The following is a 20,269-nucleotide window of genomic DNA, read 5'->3' on the forward strand; positions in this document are numbered from 1 at the left end:
AGCGTCAGGACATGGGTAATTTGCAGTGAAGGTGGAGCTGTTGAGTGAAAAAGAGAGATACAAATAAAAAGTAAAGCAACACGACCTTGAAGGTGTTCTCAACGGTACACGAATGGGAAATTAAACCATTTGCGGATTCAAATTTGTGTGGAGGTCATACTCATACATTCGCACAGAGTAACATTTAAAAAAACATGACACCAGCAGCTGATTGGTTGGATTTCACAAAAAACAGTGTTAGTCAGCCAATTGTGTGGCGTCTCTGGGTTTTAAGGTGTTTACCAAGTGGCTTCTGGTCACTTTGGTAAACAGAATATCTCCCAAGATGACCGCAGGGGACATTCTGTTCACATAGTTGACACCTCTCATGTTTAACATCTGTTCACACCAACAATTAAGTCAGAACAAATCTGGCAACCGTGTGGACATGTTTTCTCTCCATTTTTAGCACTGGATGAATGTTTTTCAGTCATTTGGATCAACACGATGTTACAGAAAAACAAGGACGAGCAACACAACACTGAATCTAACCCACTAACAGCTAAATATGCATCTAGTTAACAGGAAATGAAAAGCTACGCTTCATTATCTGACGCTATTGCAACCAGTGAAGACCAAAAATAAACAGTTTTATGTTTTTTATACTGTCTTTATTACAATTAATTTTGACAAAATATAACAAAATCTGATGTTGGTCAAGTCACAAGACAGTGACAAACAGTGCAGAGAAAACACAGTCCTCTGTGCTTGTATTGCAGTGTATATGCAGAATGAAGTAGATGAATTTGAACACAGTGTATTACGAATGAGACCGAACCAGAAATCGCAGAGCCCGGCGCAGACTCCAAATGAAAGAAGACATTGTATGGATGATGAAAGGTTATTTACTTTAAAAGCGAATAAACCTTTTTTATGCTTTCCTTTGTTTTCTGATAGCTCTGGTTGTTTGTTTCAGTCCTCTCTCAAATAAGCCTCAGGCACCTCTTCCTCATCGTTACTACCCTGTAAGGAGGCAGCATACTGTGCCATCCTTTCAACCTCCATCACTTTAGCCTCGGCCATCTTCTTATCCGCGTCATTCGACAGTTTCTGTGCCTCCTCCACCTGCGCCTGGGCCACCTGAATGTTTGTCTTCGCTGTGATGGATGCCTGTTCAGCTCCTGGACACACAGATGCAAACACACACTCTGTCAAATCGTTGAAAAAAGTTCAAAGGTTGCCATAACACCACCACAAGTTCAGACATTAGGTGTGGTCATTAAGAAGACACTCCTGTCCATCATCTCCATTTGGTTTTACACAAAGGCCTGCTGAGTGGCAGCAAATGATCCGTACTCTGTCCAAAGTGTAACACTGACAGCAGCTGAATGGGACAGACGGCACAGACGACAACATACACAGCTTTGAGAAGAGGATTCACAGCTAAACACTTTAATTCATCGTTACAGGAGCCCCGAGAAAACCTGCCTCAACAGTACAACCATGACATCCAGCTATTCAACCCCACAGCCATGTAAGCACACTCAGACATGTTGTTTCACACACCTGAGCTATACGCCACCTCCGCTGCCATTTCACACAGCTTGACTGCGCTGACCCAGGTCGACTCAAAACGCCTGCATTCATCTTGTCTGTCATTAACCTGTCAGCACAGAGAGAATAATACGACCCAAGTCAGATCAAACAACTGTGCAGCGGTTTTGTTTTGTTGGGTTTGTATGCCTGCTGTTATATTTATGCTCTCACAATCAATAAATGAACAGAAAGACAGCTATGCTGCATTCTGTTCTTATTTATGTTTTACACAGTGTCTCGACTACTTGAAATCGGGGTTCCGCTTTTCACCAAAGAGGAAAACATAAACTAACCTCTGCACGCTGGCCAATGATCACCTGCCAGATCGTGTCCTCTTCTGCTGGAGTAAGATTTCCAATTGAGTCCAAATATCGTCTTTGGAGAGCAATGAGTGTGTGCACAGCCTGTCAGCAAAGAGAGGGAGGACATACAGTTTACGTTTAGAAATCAAAGACCAGCTACGATGGCAGAGTAGCCTGAGGAGGATTTTCTGGAGTATAGAAAATTTCCAAGTATTATAGTTGATATATAGGTCTGGAGATTATCCCTTCCATTAGCCAGCACAGTGTTTCTGGAAAAAAATGTATTTCAGTACCAGAAACAATGCCAGTCACCTCTGTTGTAATAGAGTGGCAGCAGAAGTTGCAGAGATCTTAAACTCAGGATATTTTTTTCAATCAAATCAATTTCACGAAGGTGAGTGGGAAAACAGGGTTTTTTGTGTGCTTCCTTTATGACTATACTAACAAAACCCACAGCATGTATCTGTAGACATTGGCTTGTCTCTACAAACTACAGCATGCTGCATCAGAACATCTATGATGTTCATCTATGATGCACTCCTGACCTGCAAAGCTGTGTTTCAGAGAGAGAGAGAGAGAGAGAGAGAGAGAGAGAGAGAGAGAATGCAAATAATCTTCCTAACCAATATGTTACCACAAGATCAAAACCCTTACTTTTGAGTACTCTGTGATGCCATCTATGAGAGCCAAGGTGGTCTGAGAGAGAAAAGTGCTTGAACTGTCGGTCACCACGGAGGCTGCTCGTTTGATCAGAGAGTCGTGAGAGAGATTTTCAACCTGCAACAACATAAAGCACGAACTTACATACTGTAGGTGACTGAAATTAGATGGCTGTAATTTCAACATGACGCTCACTCACCTGTCTGAAAGGTACCGCACAAAGCCCAGCGCCGACGGTTAAAGATGCGACACCTGTGTACAGAAGATTTGTCCATTTCGTCGGTTTATGGACTGCAGGTTTACTGCTACTGAACAGGACACGAGCTGAACTCCTTTACAAAACAAATACCAAGGTTAATTTTAAAACAGTCCTTTACAGAACACAAGCTAATGCTAATTTTAGGAAAAACAAGTTTGACGTGTAACGTTTTCTGACAACTTCCGGTTGTCGTTATCAGCACTGCTATGAAACAAAACATGTTATTTTCCCCACATAAACTCAAGAGTGGCATTTAATCTTTAAGAAGTTGTTGTTTTAGCATAGCGTGTAAAAAATTAAATACAAATACCGTCAGTTTGACCTTATCTAATTGTAATACACGCCCTACCTGAGGAGACGAAGGCAGGTTGTTGCCGTCCTCTGGGCTGCCATCTTGGTCCGCCACACTAAAATGTTCGTGTCACTGAGCAAAGGTTCCCCTGCTGTAGAGCTGTCACAACTGAACACTGTTGCCCCGTCGTGGTGAAAAGAAGCAACAGTATCCCAGTATTTCCCATGCAACAAAATCACGATTCACGATAAATTTACTCTCATTAATTACTTTTGATACTTATCTATGTATTACCATACAACAAAAGTATTTCATTCAAAATCTCTGGTTGATCTTTGTGTGAAAATACCGATTGTAAATGCTGCTGCTCCACTTTAGGTGAAAAAAGTCCACTGATAGAACTTTAACAGCATTTAATTTTTTACCTTAATTCTGCTCTATCTTATTTTAAGGATTATCAAGTGTGTTTTATACTCCATCTCATTTTGCATTGATTTTCTATCCCCGTATTTATGTGCATTCTGTGTTTTTTATGTGAAGCACTTGGTGCATGTGATTTCTTTGTTGTAAAGCACTTTGAGCTGCATTTCTTGTATGAGAGGTTCTATTAAAATGAAGCTTATTATTATTATTATTAATATGTGCAAGAAACAGTCATTTCTGTGGCAGCATTATAGTTTTAATTTGTCAACTGAAAGATTTATGTAATCTCGGCAAGCCACACAGAACATTGTTTTTCAGTGCAAGACAAAACTTGTCATCCCTGAGGCCATAAATGAGAGGACTCAGACATCTTGGAACAAGAGAAAACATTATATAATTAAAGTACCTGACATTAATAAATAACAAGACATCAAAATCAAACACAGCAGCTTCTATGAATGGACACCACAGCTGGATGAGACAGAGAAGGAGCTGGAAAGCATGAAGGATTACTGTTCTGAGCCCTATCCGTGTGGACTTTTTATTATGTTCTGATGCAGCTGTAGCCACCTTCATTATTTTTAACATAATACAATAATAATGAACATTATCAAGAAGTAAAACTGACTTACAGCTGACCCGACATGATTATGCCAACTGTGTGAGTTTCTGAAGTTGTACAGTAAGGGGACTCTGTAAGACACAAGCAGATCCAGCTGCTCCTGCAGGAGCCTGAAATGGCAGCTGAGTTGGAATGACTTCTCACCCATGTGCTCAGATAAAAGCCAACTATTTACAAATCTACACTATGTACATACCTGTAGCCTGGGTGCTAGATGTCACCGAGGCTTAGCTGGCCCTGCCAGACACTAAGGCCAACTGTCAATGGGTGGACGGTCACTTTGCTTGTAGGGTTGAAAGGCTAGATTTGAAAGGAAAACTCAGAGCCAAGGTCCTTTGTTGTAAGAGCCGTGGTCCTGCTACCCAGCACATGGGGTGTCAGCACCGATGCCCATGCAGTAGGACCTGATAAAGGTAGACAGGGTTGACCAAGAGTCCATCGTACAAACCTCAGATAGAGGAGCGCCTTGCCATAAGGCCCATTAGGCCCCACATTGAATGTGCATGCACCTGCAACCCAATCAGAGCCTTGTCTTGGAAAACGGTTGTCAAAATCAGTGAGGTCAGAGAGGTGGTCTGTTGTCCAGTGGGCCTGTGTCCTGTGGAGGTACACCACTCTGGATTCAACGCGGTTTTGTTCCATCCTGGCTTTAAACCCAAGTGGGAGCATTTCAGAAGCATTTTGCCCACCCGATTTTGTTATTTTGGCTTGCTCAGATTTTGCCGAAAGGGACGTTTTTCCTTGATATTTGTGCTTCTACCAGACATTAGAAGTGAAAACAGCAGCTGGACAGCTGAGAGGCACGATGTTAGCAGGAGCCAGGCATCATTCTGGAGGGCTTCCCTGAAGGTAGCTCCAGGGCAAGATCATGCTAGCTGATTGGTCAACAGGTTGGAAGCTAGCATTATGGAGGCTGTCTGGCTCTCGAGCAAGGTCCAACAGAAAAGAGGCCAGGGAGCTGAACGACAGAGCCAGAAGACAGGGAGCTTCGACGTCTTTCTTGTGGGGGGCCATCTTGAAAGCTAGCCGGGTCCCTGAGAAAGGAGACTCATGGGAATCATCAGAGGTGGACCCAGGCAGGAAGCTGCTGCTCTTAAAACTGATTCATGTTATTTTTTAATGGTAGGTACTTTGATTATATAATGTTAAGTCTTCCTCCAAGATGTCTGAGTCCTCAGGGATCTCAGGGATGACCAATTGCATTGAAAACCTGGGATCTGTGTGACAAGTCGTCCTTTCAGTTGACAAATTAAATGATAATGCTGCCACAGACTTCTTACTGCAATGAATGTACCTTATTTATTACAATTCTTTCATTCAGTGAACATGTAATCAGTAAATATTCACTTCAAAGTGTCCTATTTCTTGTTATGATGTGACTATGTTGGCACACTTTTCAACCATTAATGTCAAACAGAATTTCTTACAGTCTCTGGATCATATTGACACCACGTAGTCCACAAGAAAAGCTGGTTAATCTATCATGCATGAAATCCTCCATCATCTTCATCTACATGGTGTGAGAATGATTACCTGTCGCATGTTTCTGGCCTGACTTGATATTAAATCATTGGTCATTGTTGGAAAGAGTTTCGTAATTCTGCTGTGGTCTTTTTTCCTTTCTTTGCACTACTTGTTTGGTTTGTTTGTAATGTGTGTTACTGTATGTGGTTCAATGAAAACCTAATTGCAAGTCTGATGATTTTAAATATTTTATCTAGCACTCAATGTGATGTGATGTAATTGAGCCAATGTCTGTGACCTGTTTTGATATTAAATGATCATTCAGAGCTTGGAATCTCTAAACATCATAAGAGCACTGTGCTAACTGGATTAACAGCAGCTATAAGAAAGTGATGAGTCTGCTCTTCTCTCTCTCCATCAGACATACTAGATTCTTTGTTAAAGGTCCAGTGTGTAACATTTGTGGGGATGTATTGTCTGTCATCTTTGTTTATACCGGTAAAATAATCTTTTTTGCTGACTTTGTTTTTTTTTTTTTCTCCACAAGATGTCTCTGGATAAATTTTACTGACTTTGGTCAGACCCTGACATCACATTTCACTAAAATATCCTGACAACTATTGGAGGGATTGTTGTGACATCTGGTAGAGACGTTCATGGTCCCCAGAGTGATGAAACCTTTTTCCCTGGCCTGTCATGTAACGCCGTCATTGGGTCGAAATTTCATAATTTGGCTTCAGACCAAATACCTACAATACTAATTACATTCCCATCAGCTTTAGCTGCAGTTTGTGTTTAGGGCTAGTTAGCAAATGTTAGCATGCTAAAATGCCATACTGAGATGGTAAACACTATCCATGATAAACATCAACATGCTAGCATTATTATTGTGAGTGTTTTAGCATGCTGATGTGAGCGCTGCTAAAGTGTGCAGCAGACTTTTAATCTTGTTAGGATAATGTGTTGTTTTGGTTTTGGTTGCAAAATCTCTGTGGAAATGGGAATGTAGGGGCCTTTCAGACTTCACTGGTTCGGTCCGAACTTTCAGACTTTTCAGCTTGATCTGAACCAAAATTCCAAGTGTGAAACCTCCCCAGACCACAGTCCAGACCAAACAACCAAGGGTTGGTCTGAGGAAAACAGGTGGTCTCAGTCTGGATCAAACTGAAACTTGGCCGAGTTTGTTTGTAGCATGAAAACATTTTTTGGATGGTTCAAACTTTTGCACCAAATTACACTCAGTTATGGCAGGCTATTGGAAAAATGGGCTGTGGTAGCACATGGAGAGAAAGAGGAGGTGGAAAAACATGGAAAAACAAAAAAAAACATGAACCTTGGTTAGAACTTTGGTTCGGGCTTTCAATTCTGAAAGCACCTTCAAACACAATTTCATCTTACAGTGTATATTTATAATCTTATACAAGTATGTTGATCATAGTTTTGATAACAACCCTGAATTCTACAGAAACTTTAAGACAAGTCAATAGTTCTTCTTTTACCTCTTATGTCATCCATCCTCTCTTGGCGCAAAAGTCAACAGAGGATAGTTTAAATAATTAATGAACCAATTAGCCATCGCCTTAATGAGTTTTGCAGGAGCTTCTTTGCCATAAGAGAATAGTGTTGATGGGCTCATTAGCATCACTGCTCTGTTTTGAGTGTAAATCCACATGGAGAAAAACAAGCCATGACTGTGAAGGGCCACCACCACCATCGTATTCCCTCATGATACCTCTGTGTTAGCTGCTGTTAGGAACTGAATGCACAGACCAGACAATGACAACAAATCAAATTTTGATTGCAAAACAAATTGTCAGATACAGAAATATTCCAGTGAGATTGTTCCAGTGCTTCAGGTGGCCTGACTTTTACTTTCATGATGAGAGGGTTTTGATTACATGAGCATGAACTAAGGAACAATATGTCACACTATTAAACATACCAGGGATGTCAAAGATAATATATTGAATTTAACAGCTAAAAAACTAAATATATCCACATATCTCTTCCAAAATCAAAATAAAACAGGAATAATCCCACATGGCTCCTTTAGATTGTCCACCCTCTATTTTCAAAACATTACACATGTGTGCACTAATTCAACAGCAAGTAATGAAAGAGTGCTGAAAAAAATCCAATGCATCATGGAAACTGTAAGAGAAAGGCTGTGCTGAGCACTTTTACACTAAAACATATCACAGCTACACCCTTATGGGAACAAATGAAATAATTCATAGGTATGAATTAGCAGTTGGTGCGCAAAAATAATTGACTTGTCGGGTTTAAACATGTTAGTGTGAAGTATTTGGTCATGAATCAAAGTATTGGTCTCATTGAGATTTTGACCTGCAGGTGGCGCTAGATGAAAAGTCTGCAATATGTGATACACGGTGAGTTAAGTGAGCAGAAAAGTTTAAATAATTAATGACTCAGTTAATTGGAAGCTTAATGAGCTTCACATGACTTTATTAGCAAACAGGAATAGAAATAATTGGCTGATTAGCAGGAACAGTCTGTAATCTAAATTCACATGGAGAAAAACAAACCATTTGTTTGTCTGTGTTACCACCAGCGCACTATCCCCCCGTGACATCTCCGTGCTAACTGCTGCTGGTTGCCAAGTCCAGATGCCAGACACTGACAACAATCTAAAAGTTGAGTGAAAAAAGAGGAAAGTTCAGTCACAGATTGGTCATTGTTTATTCCCTGGGTTTTTATAATCATGATAATTGTAACAGTTACGATGACATTTTACTCACCAAATTCATCAACACTAACATTAATATTTACATTTAACATTAACCATTTACCTTTAGATCTCATTCAACCATTTAGTTACTGCAGACCACCAATAAGCACCAATACATTGTGTGTGTATGTGTACACATTTCTGAGACAATATGTCTGAGTGATAGCATCTTGTCACATAGCCTAAAGGTGCTAGTATGCTCCATCATAAGTGCTTGTTGGATGGGTGTATAGCTTCGGAAAGGCCCACACGATTCCGACGCTGCAATTGAACGGGCTGCGTTGGACAATTTTTTGTAATTTTCCAAAATGGACAATGCAGCATTCACACCCATTTCACGCTTGGGGGGGGGGGGGGGGGGGCAGTACATGTCATGGTCTTCAATGACATGGATTAAACCATCTTTACCATAAAAAATAATGTGCTTTGTGTATGTGTATGCAGGTATGCATACTCATAGAACAAGATTTACATCGAGTAAATATGATTTTCCTCCCCAACGCAGATGCAGGCCAATTTCTCTAATTTCCAAAACACATGTAGGCCAACACCTCATTTTTATTCCTATTGGAGCCAATAAATATATTTGTTTCTTTACTATATATACTATGTGTTTCCTTACGTTGCCACTAGACTGAATAGGTCGAATCATGTTTTGAATGGAGTATCCTTTTTATTAGAAAACTGTAGAAACAAAGAAACAAACAAAAATACTTTTAGGAATGATTTGCCAGGTTTGTGGAAGAAGAAAGTTAGAACTTTTCTCTCTTGCTCTCTTTTTAAAATTCTTTACACAACTATTTCTGCCACTGTACATGTGCACAAATGAGTGCAACATAATCAATGGGTTGCTCTGTTAGAAACAACTGGTGGTGACGACACTGTGGTGAGCAAAGTTTGGTGTCCCCTTGAGTTGTAGTTGCCCCTATAAAGCCTTCACACACAGTCCTCTCTCAGAAGGCTACACAGAGGTCAGCAGAAGATGTTCATCCATGAAACTGTGTGCCACAGTGCCTTCTTACTGCAAGGAAGGTTTGGTAATCTGATGGTTTTATGTCCTTTGACCTGTTGATGTCAAATTTATTGTAGGTATGTGTGATATTTTTGTGTATTGTGTTAACTAAAGGTTGATCAGCTGCTGCTGTGAGGATGTTAAAAGTGTAATTATTTGAGCTGTTGTCGCAAAATTAATTGTGGCACTGTCTAAAACTCTTGGATGTTTCAGAAATATATGGCAGCCAATAACTCTGTGATTGTTGGTGAATCCTCAGTGACCAAGGTCAATGATCGGGTCATTTTAGTTCAGATTTTGGTGGTAGTGTTCCTTTGCATCAACTTTCTGTTAATCACAACCTTTTTTATGAAGGATTTCTTCTACACAACCATGCGCTACATCTTATTTGCTAACACATTACTGTCTGATTGTCTGTTTTTACTCATGACTGATGTCCTGCTCATTTTGAGCTACTTCCATTTTACCATGCAAATGTGGTTGTGTCTTCTTATGTATATTGTTTTGTCTGTGCACACTTTTGTAACACCACTTACTCTGACAGCAATGACTCTGGAGCGTTACGTGGCCATTTGCATGCCCCTGCGGCACACAGATCTGTGCTCCACACGCAGCTCTCTGCGCTGTGTCCTCATCATTCACGGCCTCAGCTCTGTACCCTGCTTTGTAATTCTGTCCATCTTCATTGCATCTGCGGCCCACAGCTTCTATTATCAAGGCACAGTGTGTTCTGTGGAAAAAATCATCTTACACAGTTGGCAGGGTCATCTTAGGTCAGTGATAAATCAGTTTTACTTCTTAATTATGTGTATCACCATTTTATTCTCTTATATTGAAATCATGAAAGTGGCTAAAGCTGCATCAGGAGAGAATAAAAAGTCGACCTGGAAAGGGCTCAGGACTGTGATTCTTCATGCCTTCCAGCTGCTGCTTTGTCTCTTCCAGCTGTGGTGTCCATTCATAGAAGCTGCTACTTTACAGATTAATTTTATGTTATACATCAATTGAACCGCCACCTTATCGTGGTGGAGGAGTTTGAGTACCCGAATGATCCTAGAGGCTATGTTGTCCGGGGCTTAATGCCCCTGGTAGGGTCTCCCAAGGCAAACAGGTTCTAGGTGACGGGTCAGACTAAGAGCGGTTCAAAAAGCCCCTATGGATAGAAATAAAACAAGGACGTTCACGTCGCCCGGATTGGCGTTACCGGGGCCCCACCCTGGAGCCAGGCCTGGGGTTGGGGCTCGCAGGCGAGCGCCTGGTGGCCGGGTCTTTGCCCACGGGACCCGGCCGGGCTCAGCCCGAAGGAGCGACGTGGGCCCGCCTTCCCGTAGGCCCACCACCCGCAGGAAGGACCAGAAGGGGCCGGTGCTTTGTGTTTTGGGTGGCAGTCGTGGGCGGGGGCCCCGACGACCCAAACCCTGGACAACGACTCTGGCTATGGGGACATGGAATGTCACCTCGCTGGGGGGGAAGGAGCCGGAGCTAGTGCGGGAGGTTGAGCGGTACCGACTAGAGATAGTCGGACTCACCTCCACGCACAGTTCGGGCTCTGGAACCCAACTCCTTGAGAGAGGCTGGACTCTCTTCTACTCTGGAGTTGCCCGCGGTGAGAGGCGGCGAGCTGGTGTGGGCTTGCTTATAGCCCCCCAGCTCAGCCGTCATGTGTTGGAGTTCTCCCCGCTGAGCGAGAGGGTCGCTTCCCTGCGCCTTCGGGTCGGGGATAGGTCTCTCACTGTTGTTTCGGCCTATGGGCCAAACAGCAGTGCAGAGTACCCGGCCTTCTTGGAGTCCTTGGGAGGGGTACTGGAAAGTGCTCCAACCGGGGACTCCATCGTTCTGCTGGGGGACTTCAATGCCCACGTGGGTAGCGACAGTGATACCTGGAGGGGCGTGATTGGGAGGAACGGCCTCCCCGATCTGAACCCGAGTGGTGTTCTGTTGTTAGACTTCTGTGCTAGTCATAGTTTGTCAATAACGAACACCATGTTCAAGCATAAGGGTGTCCATCAGTGCACGTGGCACCAGGACACCCTAGGTCGGAGGTCAATGATCGACTTTGTAGTCGTATCATCTGACCTTCGGCGGTATGTCTTGGACACTCGGGTGAAGAGAGGGGCTGAGCTGTCAACTGATCACCACCTGGTGGTGAGTTGGATCCGCTGGCAGGGGAGGAAGCGGGACAGACTTGGCAGACCCAAACGTATTGTGAGGGTCTGTTGGGAACGTCTGGCGGAACCCGCTGTCAGGGAGGTCTTCAACTCCCACCTCCGGGAGAGCTTCGACCAGATTCCGAGGGAGGTTGGAGACATTGAGTCTGAATGGACCATGTTCTCCACTTCCATTGTTGATGCAGCCGTCCATAGCTGTGGCCGTAAAGTCGCCGGTGCCTGTCGTGGCGGCAATCCCCGAACCCGGTGGTGGACACCGGAAGTAAGGGATGCCGTCAAGCTGAAGAAGGAGTCCTATCGGGCTTGGTTGGCTCATAGGACTCCTGAGGCAGCTGACGGGTACCGGCAGGCTAAGCGGGCAGCAGCTCGGGCGGTTGTAGAAGCAAAAACTCGGGTCTGGGAGGAGTTCGGGGAGGCCATGGAGGAGGACTACCGGTCGGCCTCGAGGAAATTCTGGCAAACCGTTCGGCGCCTCAGGAGGGGGAAGCAGCTCTCCACTAATACTGTTTACAGTGGAGGTGGGGAGCTGCTGACCTCGACTGGGGATATTGTCGGGCGGTGGAAGGAATACTTCGAGGATCTCCTCAATCCCACTGTCATGTCTTCTGCAGAGGAAGCAGAGACTGGGGACTTGGAGGTCGATTCGTCCATCACCCGGGCTGAAGTCACTGAGGTAGTCTGCAAGCTCCTCGGTGGCAAAGCTCCGGGGGTGGACGAGATCCGCCCTGAGTACCTCAAGTCACTGGATGTTGCAGGGCTGTCCTGGTTGACACGCCTCTGCAACATCGCATGGCAGTCGGGGACGGTGCCTTTGGACTGGCAGACCGGGGTGGTGGTCCCTCTGTTTAAAAAGGGGGACCGGAGGGTGTGTTCCAACTATCGGGGGATCACACTCCTCAGCCTCCCTGGGAAAGTCTATTCCAGGGTACTGGAGAGGAGAATCCGGCCGATAGTCGAACCTCGGATTCAGGAGGAACAATGCGGTTTTCGTCCCGGCCGTGGAACACTGGACCAGCTCTATACCCTCCACAGGGTGCTTGAGGGTTCATGGGAGTTTGCCCAACCAGTCCACATGTGTTTTGTGGACTTGGAGAAGGCATTCGACCGTGTCCCTCGCGTCATTCTGTGGGAGGTGCTCCGAGAGTATGGGGTTGCAGGCCCTCTGTTGAGGGCTGTGCAGTCCCTGTACAACCGGAGCAGGAGCTTGGTCCGCATTGCCGGCAGTAAGTCGGACCTGTTCCCGGTGCATGTTGGACTCCGCCAGGGCTGCCCTTTGTCACCGGTTCTGTTCATTATTTTTATGGACAGAATTTCTAGGCGCAGCCAGGGACCGGAGGGGGTTCGGTTCGGGAGCCGGCAGATTTCGTCTCTGCTTTTTGCGGATGATGTTGTCTTGTTGGCTCCATCGAGCCAGGACCTTCAGCGTGCACTGGGACGGTTCGCAGCCGAGTGTGAAGCAGCTGGGATGAGAGTCAGCACCTCCAAGTCCGAGGCCATGGTTCTCGACCGGAAAAAGGTGGCTTGCTCCCTCCGGGTTGGGGGAGAGATCCTGCCTCAAGTGGAGGAGTTTAAGTATCTTGGGATCTTGTTCACGAGTGAGGGTAGAATGGAGCGTGAGATTGACAGGCGGATCAGTGCAGCGGCAGCAGTAATGCGGTCGCTGTATCGGTCCGTCGTGGTGAAGAAGGAGCTGAGCCGAAAGGCGAAGCTCTCGATTTACCGGTCAATCTACGTTCCTACCCTCACCTATGGTCATGAACTTTGGGTCATGACCGAAAGAACGAGGTCCCGGATACAAGCGGCTGAAATGAGTTTCCTCCGCAGGGTGGCGGGGCACTCCCTTAGAGATAGGGTGAGGAGCTCTGTCACCCGGGAGGAGCTCAGAGTAGAGTCGCTGCTCCTCCACATCGAGAGGAGTCAGCTGAGGTGGCTCGGGCATCTGTTCCGGATGCCCCCTGGACGCCTCCCTAGGGAGGTGTTCCAGGCATGCCCCACCGGGAGGAGGCCCCGGGGAAAACCCAGGACACGCTGGAGTGACTATGTCGCTCGGCTGGCCTGGGAACGCCTCGGGGTCCCCCCGGAGGAGCTGGAGGAAGTGTCCGGGGAGAGGGAAGTTTGGGCGTCCCTGCTCAGACTGCTGCCCCCGCGACCCGGCCCCGGATAAGCGGGTGTGAATGGATGGATGGATGGATGGATCAATGTCAGATATTTTAACTACATTACTTTCATTCTTACTCCAAGATGTCTGAGTCCTCTCATTTATGGCCTCAGGGACGAAATGTTTTTTCATGCACTGAAATACTATGCTCTCTGTGGCTTGTATAAGAAACCACTGAATTCTTTTGGATTGATGAAGACATGATATTATGCTACTGAAGTAACGTTTTTTATGTGTGTCTCTTTATTTATGTTGTTATTGAACTGGGAAATGTAACAGAAATGATTCAATTGATCCTTTTGCAACCAGCAACAAAACTGTTAAAACAATCACAGATGTTTCTGGGGATGATTCATGAGGATGTGTGATTATATTGTACTGATGAATATACATTCCCTGTACATTTGCTTGCAATACATTAAAGACACCCTATTTTCATCCCTTGACTGTTTCTAATTTGATATTAAATGTGTATCAGTAATGAACCAAAACACTAAATCAACATTTTAAAATCAGTTTGGAAAAAATCAAACTACTTCTTACAATGAGAAAATGAAATAAATGTTCTTATGCTGCATATTCTGAATGTGTGCCTGTATCATTAATACTGCAGCCTCTGGCTCCATAAATCCGTTGCTCTATGAGCTGTCGTCTCAAACAGCGTACCATGAAGGTTAAAGACCTGAAAGAGCGATTACACTCTCTGCAGGTGATACTGCACTGGCCTCACCTTTCATGGGGCACCTGAAAGTAGATTTTGTCACATAACAGTCCTCACTGTGATTGGTTTTGAGTGAAATGTCTCAAAAACTGTCATTGGTTTGCCCTGACATTTGCTGCTGGACTGGTTTGTAATTAGTTTACGATGACATTTTACTCACCAACTTCACTGGTGGAATTTGGGGATGTCACAACCTTCAAACATCAGCAGATATAGAAGCACATTTTCAAACAAATCTAATTTTGTAAGAAAATCTCCAGTTACATTGTGCGGGTTCAGGGAGGAAAGTGGCAAATTTTAAATGTCCTGGCAGCTTAAGGGGCCATGTAATTGCAGTGAATTGGACACTTAAGCAGTGTTTAGCATTAGCCATTTACCTTTAGATCTCATCCAATCATTAGTTCCAACACCCCCTTCTCCACTCTTCAAAGTGACTATAATCAGTATTTTTATAATGATCAAATGACAACAGTAACCATTTTATACTGCAGACGCCCAACAAACATCAATACATTGTGTGTGTATGTGTATACATTTCTGAGACAATATGTCTGAGTGATAGCATCTTGTCACATAGCCTAAAGGTGCTAGTATGCTCCATCATAAGTGCTTGTTGGATGGGCGTATAGCTTTGGGAAGGCCCACATGTTTCGGACGCTGCAATTGAACGGGCTGCAACAATTTTTTGAAATTTTCCAAAATGGACAATGCAGCATTCACACCCATTTCTCGCTGGGGTGGGCAGTACATGTCATGGTCTTCAACGACATGGATTATACCATCTTTACCATGACATATGGTTTAGCATATTAAAAATAATATGCTTTTCCATGTCTGTGATAACATGCAGGTATGCATACTCATAGAACAGGAGTTACATCGAGTAACTATGATTCTCCTCCCCATAACGCAGATGCAGGCTAATTTCTCTAATTTCCAAAGCACATGCAGGCCTACGCCTCATTTTCATTCCTATTGGAGCCAATAAACATATCCATTTCTTTACTATATATACTATGTGTTTCCTTACGTTGCCACTAGACTGAATAGGTCAAATCATGTTTTCAGTGGAGTATCCCTTTTATTAGAAAACTGTAGAAACAAAGAAACAAACAATAATACTTTTAGGAATGATTTGCCAGGTTTGTGGAAGAAGAAAGTTAGAACTTTTCTCTCTTGCTCTCTTTTTAAAATTCTGTACACAACTATTTCTGCCACCGTACATGTGCACAAATGAGTGCTACACAATCAATGCCTTCCAGGGGAGACTGTGCACTGTTTGCCTTGGTAGTTACAACACACAACCAGAAACTTGCTAACCCGATATGTACAGAAGGTTTAGATTTGATTAGATTCATCTTTATTGTCATCGTCAGAGCGCAACACAGAGACAACGAAATGCAGTTTAGCATCTAACCAGAAGGGCAAATAGTCATAATATATGAACAAATATAAATACATGTAAGTAGTGCAAGTGGCATGAAGTATAAAAAGTATAAACAGTATGAGGTAGGTGTCGGTAGTGCAAGTGATTTCTGTTAAACCATAAAAACATGTGCAACACGGTATGTAGACAAAGAAGGTGTGTATTATGAGGAGTTTTAATTTGCAGGAAAACATCTCTCCAACATGCAAAGTAAGTTACTATACTTCTATCATGCATGGCCCATGAGGTGAGCTGTTAGAAACAACTGGTGGTGACGACACTGTGGTGAGCAAAGTTTGGTGTCCCCTTGAGTTGTAGTTGCCCCTATAAAGTCCTCACACACAGTCCTCTCTCAGAAGGCTACACAGAGGTCAGCAGACGACGTTCATCCATGAAACTGTGTGCCACAGTGCCTTCTTACTGCAAGGAAGGTTTGGTAATCTGATGGTCTTCTGTCCTTTGACCTGTTGATGTCAAATTTATTGTAGGTATGTGTGATATTTTTGTGTATTGTGTTAACTAAAGGTTGATCAGCTGCTGCTGTGACAATGTTAAAGGTGTAATTATTTGAGCTTTTGTGGCAAAATTAATTGTGGCACTGTCTAAAACTCTTGGATGTTTCAGAAATATATGGCAGCCAATAACTCTGTGATTGTTGGTGAATCCTCAGTGACCACGGTCAGTGATCGGGTCATTTTAGTTCAGATTTTAGTGGTAGTGTTCCTTTGCATCAACTTTCTGTTAATCACAACCTTTTTTATGAAGGATTTCTTCTACACAACCATGCGCTACATCTTATTTGCTAACACATTACTGTCTGATTGTCTGTTTTTATTCATGACTGATGTCCTGCTCATTTTGACCTACCTCCATATTACCATGCAAATGTGGTTATGTCTTCTTATGTATATTGTTTTGTCTGTGCACACCTTTGTAACACCACTTACTCTGACAGCAATGACTCTGGAGCGTTACGTGGCCATTTGCATGCCCCTGCGGCACACAGATCTGTGCTCCACACGCAGCTCTCTGCGCTGTGTCCTCATCATTCACGGCCTCAGCTCTGTACCCTGCTTTGTTATTCTGTCCATCTTCATTGCATCTGCGACCCACAGCTTCTATTATCAAGGCACAGTGTGTTCTGTGGAAAAAATCATCTTACACAGTTGGCAGGGTCATCTTAGGTCAGTGATAAATCAGTTTTACTTCTTAGTTATGTGTATCACCATTTTATTCTCTTATATTGAAATCATGAAAGTGGCTAAAGCTGCATCAGGAGAGAATAAAAAGTCGACCTGGAAAGGGCTCAGGACTGTGATTCTTCATGCCTTCCAGCTGCTGCTTTGTCTCTTCCAGCTGTGGTGTCCATTCATAGAAACTGCTACTTTACAGATTAATTTTATGTTATACTTCAATGTCAGATATTCTAACTACATTACTTTCATTCTTACTCCAAGATGTCTGAGTCCTCTCATTTATGGCCTCAGGGACGAAATGTTTTTTCATGCACTGAAATACTATGCTCTCTGTGGCTTGTATAAGAAACCACTGAATTCTTTTGGATTGATGAAGACATGATATTATGCTACTGAAGTAACGTTTTTTATGTGTGTCTCTTTATTTGTGTTGTTATTGAACTGGGAAATCTAACAGAAATTTTTCGATGGATCCATATGCAACCAGCAACAAAACTGCTAAAACAATCACAGATGTTTCTGGGGATGATTCATGAGGATGTGTGATTATATTGTACTGATGAATATACATTCCCTGTACATTTGCTTGCAATACATTAAAGACACCCTATTTTCATCCCTTGACTGTTTCTAATTTGATATGAAATGTGTATCAGTAATGAACCAAAGCACTAAATCAACATTTTAAAATCAGTTGTTTTTTTTTTTTTTTGACGTGTACTGCCCACCCCAGCGTACCATGAAGGTTAAAGATCAGAAAGAGCGATTACACTCTCTGCAGGCGATACTGCACTGGACTCACTTTCATGGGGCACCTGAAAGCAGATTTTGTCACATAACAGTCCTCACTGTGACTGGTTTTGAGTGAAGTGTCTGAAAAACTATTATTGGTTTGCCCTGAAATTTGCTGCTGGACTGGTCTGTAATTAGTTTGGAAGTATTTAGTCATAAATGAAAGTATTGGTCTCATTGATTGATTTTGACCTGCAGGTGGCGCTAGATGAAAAGTCTGCAATATGTCATACATGGTGAGCAAAGTGAGCAGAAAATAGTTTAAATAATTAATGACTCAGTTAATTGGAAGCTTAATGAGCTTCACATGACTTTATTAGCAAACAGGAATAGAAATAATCGGCTGATTAGCAGGACCGCTCTGTAATCGAAATTCACATGGAGAAAAGCAAACCATTTGTTTGTTTGTGCTCCCACCAGCACACTATCCCCCCGTGACATCTCCGTGCTAACTGCTGCCGGTTGCCAAGTCCAGATGCCAGACACTGACAACAATCTAAAAGTTGAGTGAAAAAAGAGGAAAGTTCAGTCACAGATTGGTCATTGTTTATTCCCTGGGTTTTTATAATCATGATAATTGTAACAGTTACGATGACATTTTACTCACCAAATTCACTGGTGGAATTTGGGGATGTCACAACCTTCAAACATCAGCAGGTATAGAAGCACATTTTCAAACAAATCAAATTTTGTAAGAAAATCTCCAGTTACATTGTTCGGGTTCAGGGGGGCAAATTTTAAATGTCCTGGCAGCTTAAGGGGCCATGTAACTGCAGTGAATTGGACACTTAAGCAGTGTTTAGCATTAGCCATTTATCTTTAGATCTCATCCAACCTTTTAGTTCCAACACCCCCTTCTCCACTCTTCAAAGTGACTATAATCAGTATTTTTATAATGATCAAATGACAACAGTAACCATTTTATACTGCAGACCCCCAACAAACATCAATACATTGTGTGTGTATGTGTACACATTTCTGAGACAATATGTCTGAGTGATAGCATCTTGTCACATAGCCTAAAGGTGCTAGTATGCTCCATCATAAGTGCTTGTTGGATGGGCGTATAGCTTTGGGAAGGCCCACATGTTTCTGACGCTGCAATTGAACGGGCTGCGTTGGACAATTTTTTGTAATTTTCCAAAATGGACAATGCAGCATTCACACCCATTTCTCGCTGGGGTGGGCAGTACATGTCGTGTTCTTCAACGACATGGATTAAACCATCTTTACCGTGACATATGGTCTAGCATATTAAAAATAATGTGCTTTACCGTGTCTGTGATAACATGCAAGTATGCATACTCATAGAACAGGAGTTACATCAAGTAACTATGATTCTCCTCCCCATAATGCAGACACAGGCTAATTTCTCTAATTTCCAAAGCACATGCAGGCCTACGCCTCATTTTCATTCCTATTGGAGCCAATAAACATATCCATTTCTTTACTATATATACTATGTGTTTCCTTACGTTGCCACTAGACTGAATAGGTCAAATCATGTTTTCAGTGGAGTATCCCTTTTATTAGAAAACTGTAGAAACAAAGAAACAAACAAAAATACTTTTAGGAATGATTTGCCAGGTTTGTGGAAGAAGAAAGTTTGAACTTTTCTCTCTTGCTCTCTTTTTAAAATTCTGTACACAACTATTTCTGCCACCGTACATGTGCACAAATGAGTGCTACACAATCAATGCCTTCCAGGGGAGACTGTGCACTGTTTGCCTTGGTAGTTACAACACACAACCAGAAACTTGCTAACCCGATATATACAGAAGGTTTAGATTTGATTAGATTCATCTTTATTGTCATCGTCAGAGCGCAACACAGAGACAACGAAATGCAGTTTAGCATCTAACCAGAAGGGCAAATAGACATAATATATGAACAAATATAAATACATGTAAGTAGTGCAAGTGGCATGAAGTATAAAAAGTATAAACAGTATGAGGTAGGTGTCGGTAGTGCAAGTGATTTCTGTTAAACCATAAAAACATGTGCAACACTGTATGTAGACAAAGAAGGTGTGTATTATGAGGAGTTTTAATTTGCAGGAAAACATCTCTCCAACATGCAAAACAACTGGTGGTGACGACACTGCGGTGAGCAAAGTTTGGTGTCCCCTTGAGTTGTAGTTGCCCCTATAAAGTCCTCACACACAGTCCTCTCTCAGAAGGCTACACAGAGGTCAGCAGACGACGTTCATCCATGAAACTGTGTGCCACAGTGCCTTCTTACTGCAAGGAAGGTTTGGTAATCTGATGGTCTTCTGTCCTTTGACCTGTTGATGTTAAATTTATTGTAGGTACATCTGATATTTTTGTGTATTGTGTTAACTAAAGGTTCATCAATTGCTGCTGTGACAATGTTAAAAGTGTAATTATTTGAGCTTTTGTGGCAACAGTAATTATGGCACTGTCTCAAACTCTTGGATGTTTCAGAAATAT

At 43.0% G+C, this 20,269-nt stretch overlaps 1 protein-coding gene and 2 pseudogenes across 1 annotated transcript; 2 read left to right on the top strand and 1 right to left on the bottom strand.

Moving 5' to 3' along the window:
- Positions 1–622: 622 nt before the first annotated feature.
- On the bottom strand, positions 623–3,196 carry LOC143323923 (diablo IAP-binding mitochondrial protein-like). The gene is made up of 6 exons (XM_076736104.1): positions 3,146–3,196; positions 2,737–2,869; positions 2,532–2,654; positions 1,869–1,979; positions 1,546–1,642; positions 623–1,160 (listed from the first exon to the last, which is right to left on the bottom strand). Exons 1-6 carry the CDS (start codon positions 3,187–3,189, stop codon positions 952–954), a joined length of 717 nt encoding a protein of 238 aa, XP_076592219.1. The 5' UTR covers positions 3,190–3,196; the 3' UTR covers positions 623–951.
- A 6,381-nt stretch (positions 3,197–9,577) lies between these two features.
- LOC143323351 (odorant receptor 131-2 pseudogene) lies at positions 9,578–13,888 on the top strand (annotated as a pseudogene).
- A 2,573-nt stretch (positions 13,889–16,461) lies between these two features.
- On the top strand, positions 16,462–17,409 carry LOC143323354 (odorant receptor 131-2 pseudogene; annotated as a pseudogene).
- Positions 17,410–20,269: the final 2,860 nt, after the last annotated feature.

This window comes from Chaetodon auriga, chromosome 7 (genome assembly GCF_051107435.1).
Source record: "Chaetodon auriga isolate fChaAug3 chromosome 7, fChaAug3.hap1, whole genome shotgun sequence".
NCBI classification, from domain to species: Eukaryota; Metazoa; Chordata; class Actinopteri; order Chaetodontiformes; family Chaetodontidae; genus Chaetodon; species Chaetodon auriga.

What these genes read in the sequence shown, in the direction of transcription:
- LOC143323923 (XM_076736104.1), bottom strand. Translation starts at nt 3,189, where the DNA reads ATGGCAGCCCAGAGGACGGCAACAACCTGCCTTCGTCTCCTCAG. An exon ending in GCATCACAGAGTACTCAAAA is followed by an intron (nt 1,980 to 2,531) that starts GTAAGGGTTTTG and finishes CTTTGCTGACAG; the next exon opens with GCTGTGCACACACTCATTGC. An exon ending in TCATTGGCCAGCGTGCAGAG is followed by an intron (nt 1,643 to 1,868) that starts GTTAGTTTATGT and finishes CTGTGCTGACAG; the next exon opens with GTTAATGACAGACAAGATGA.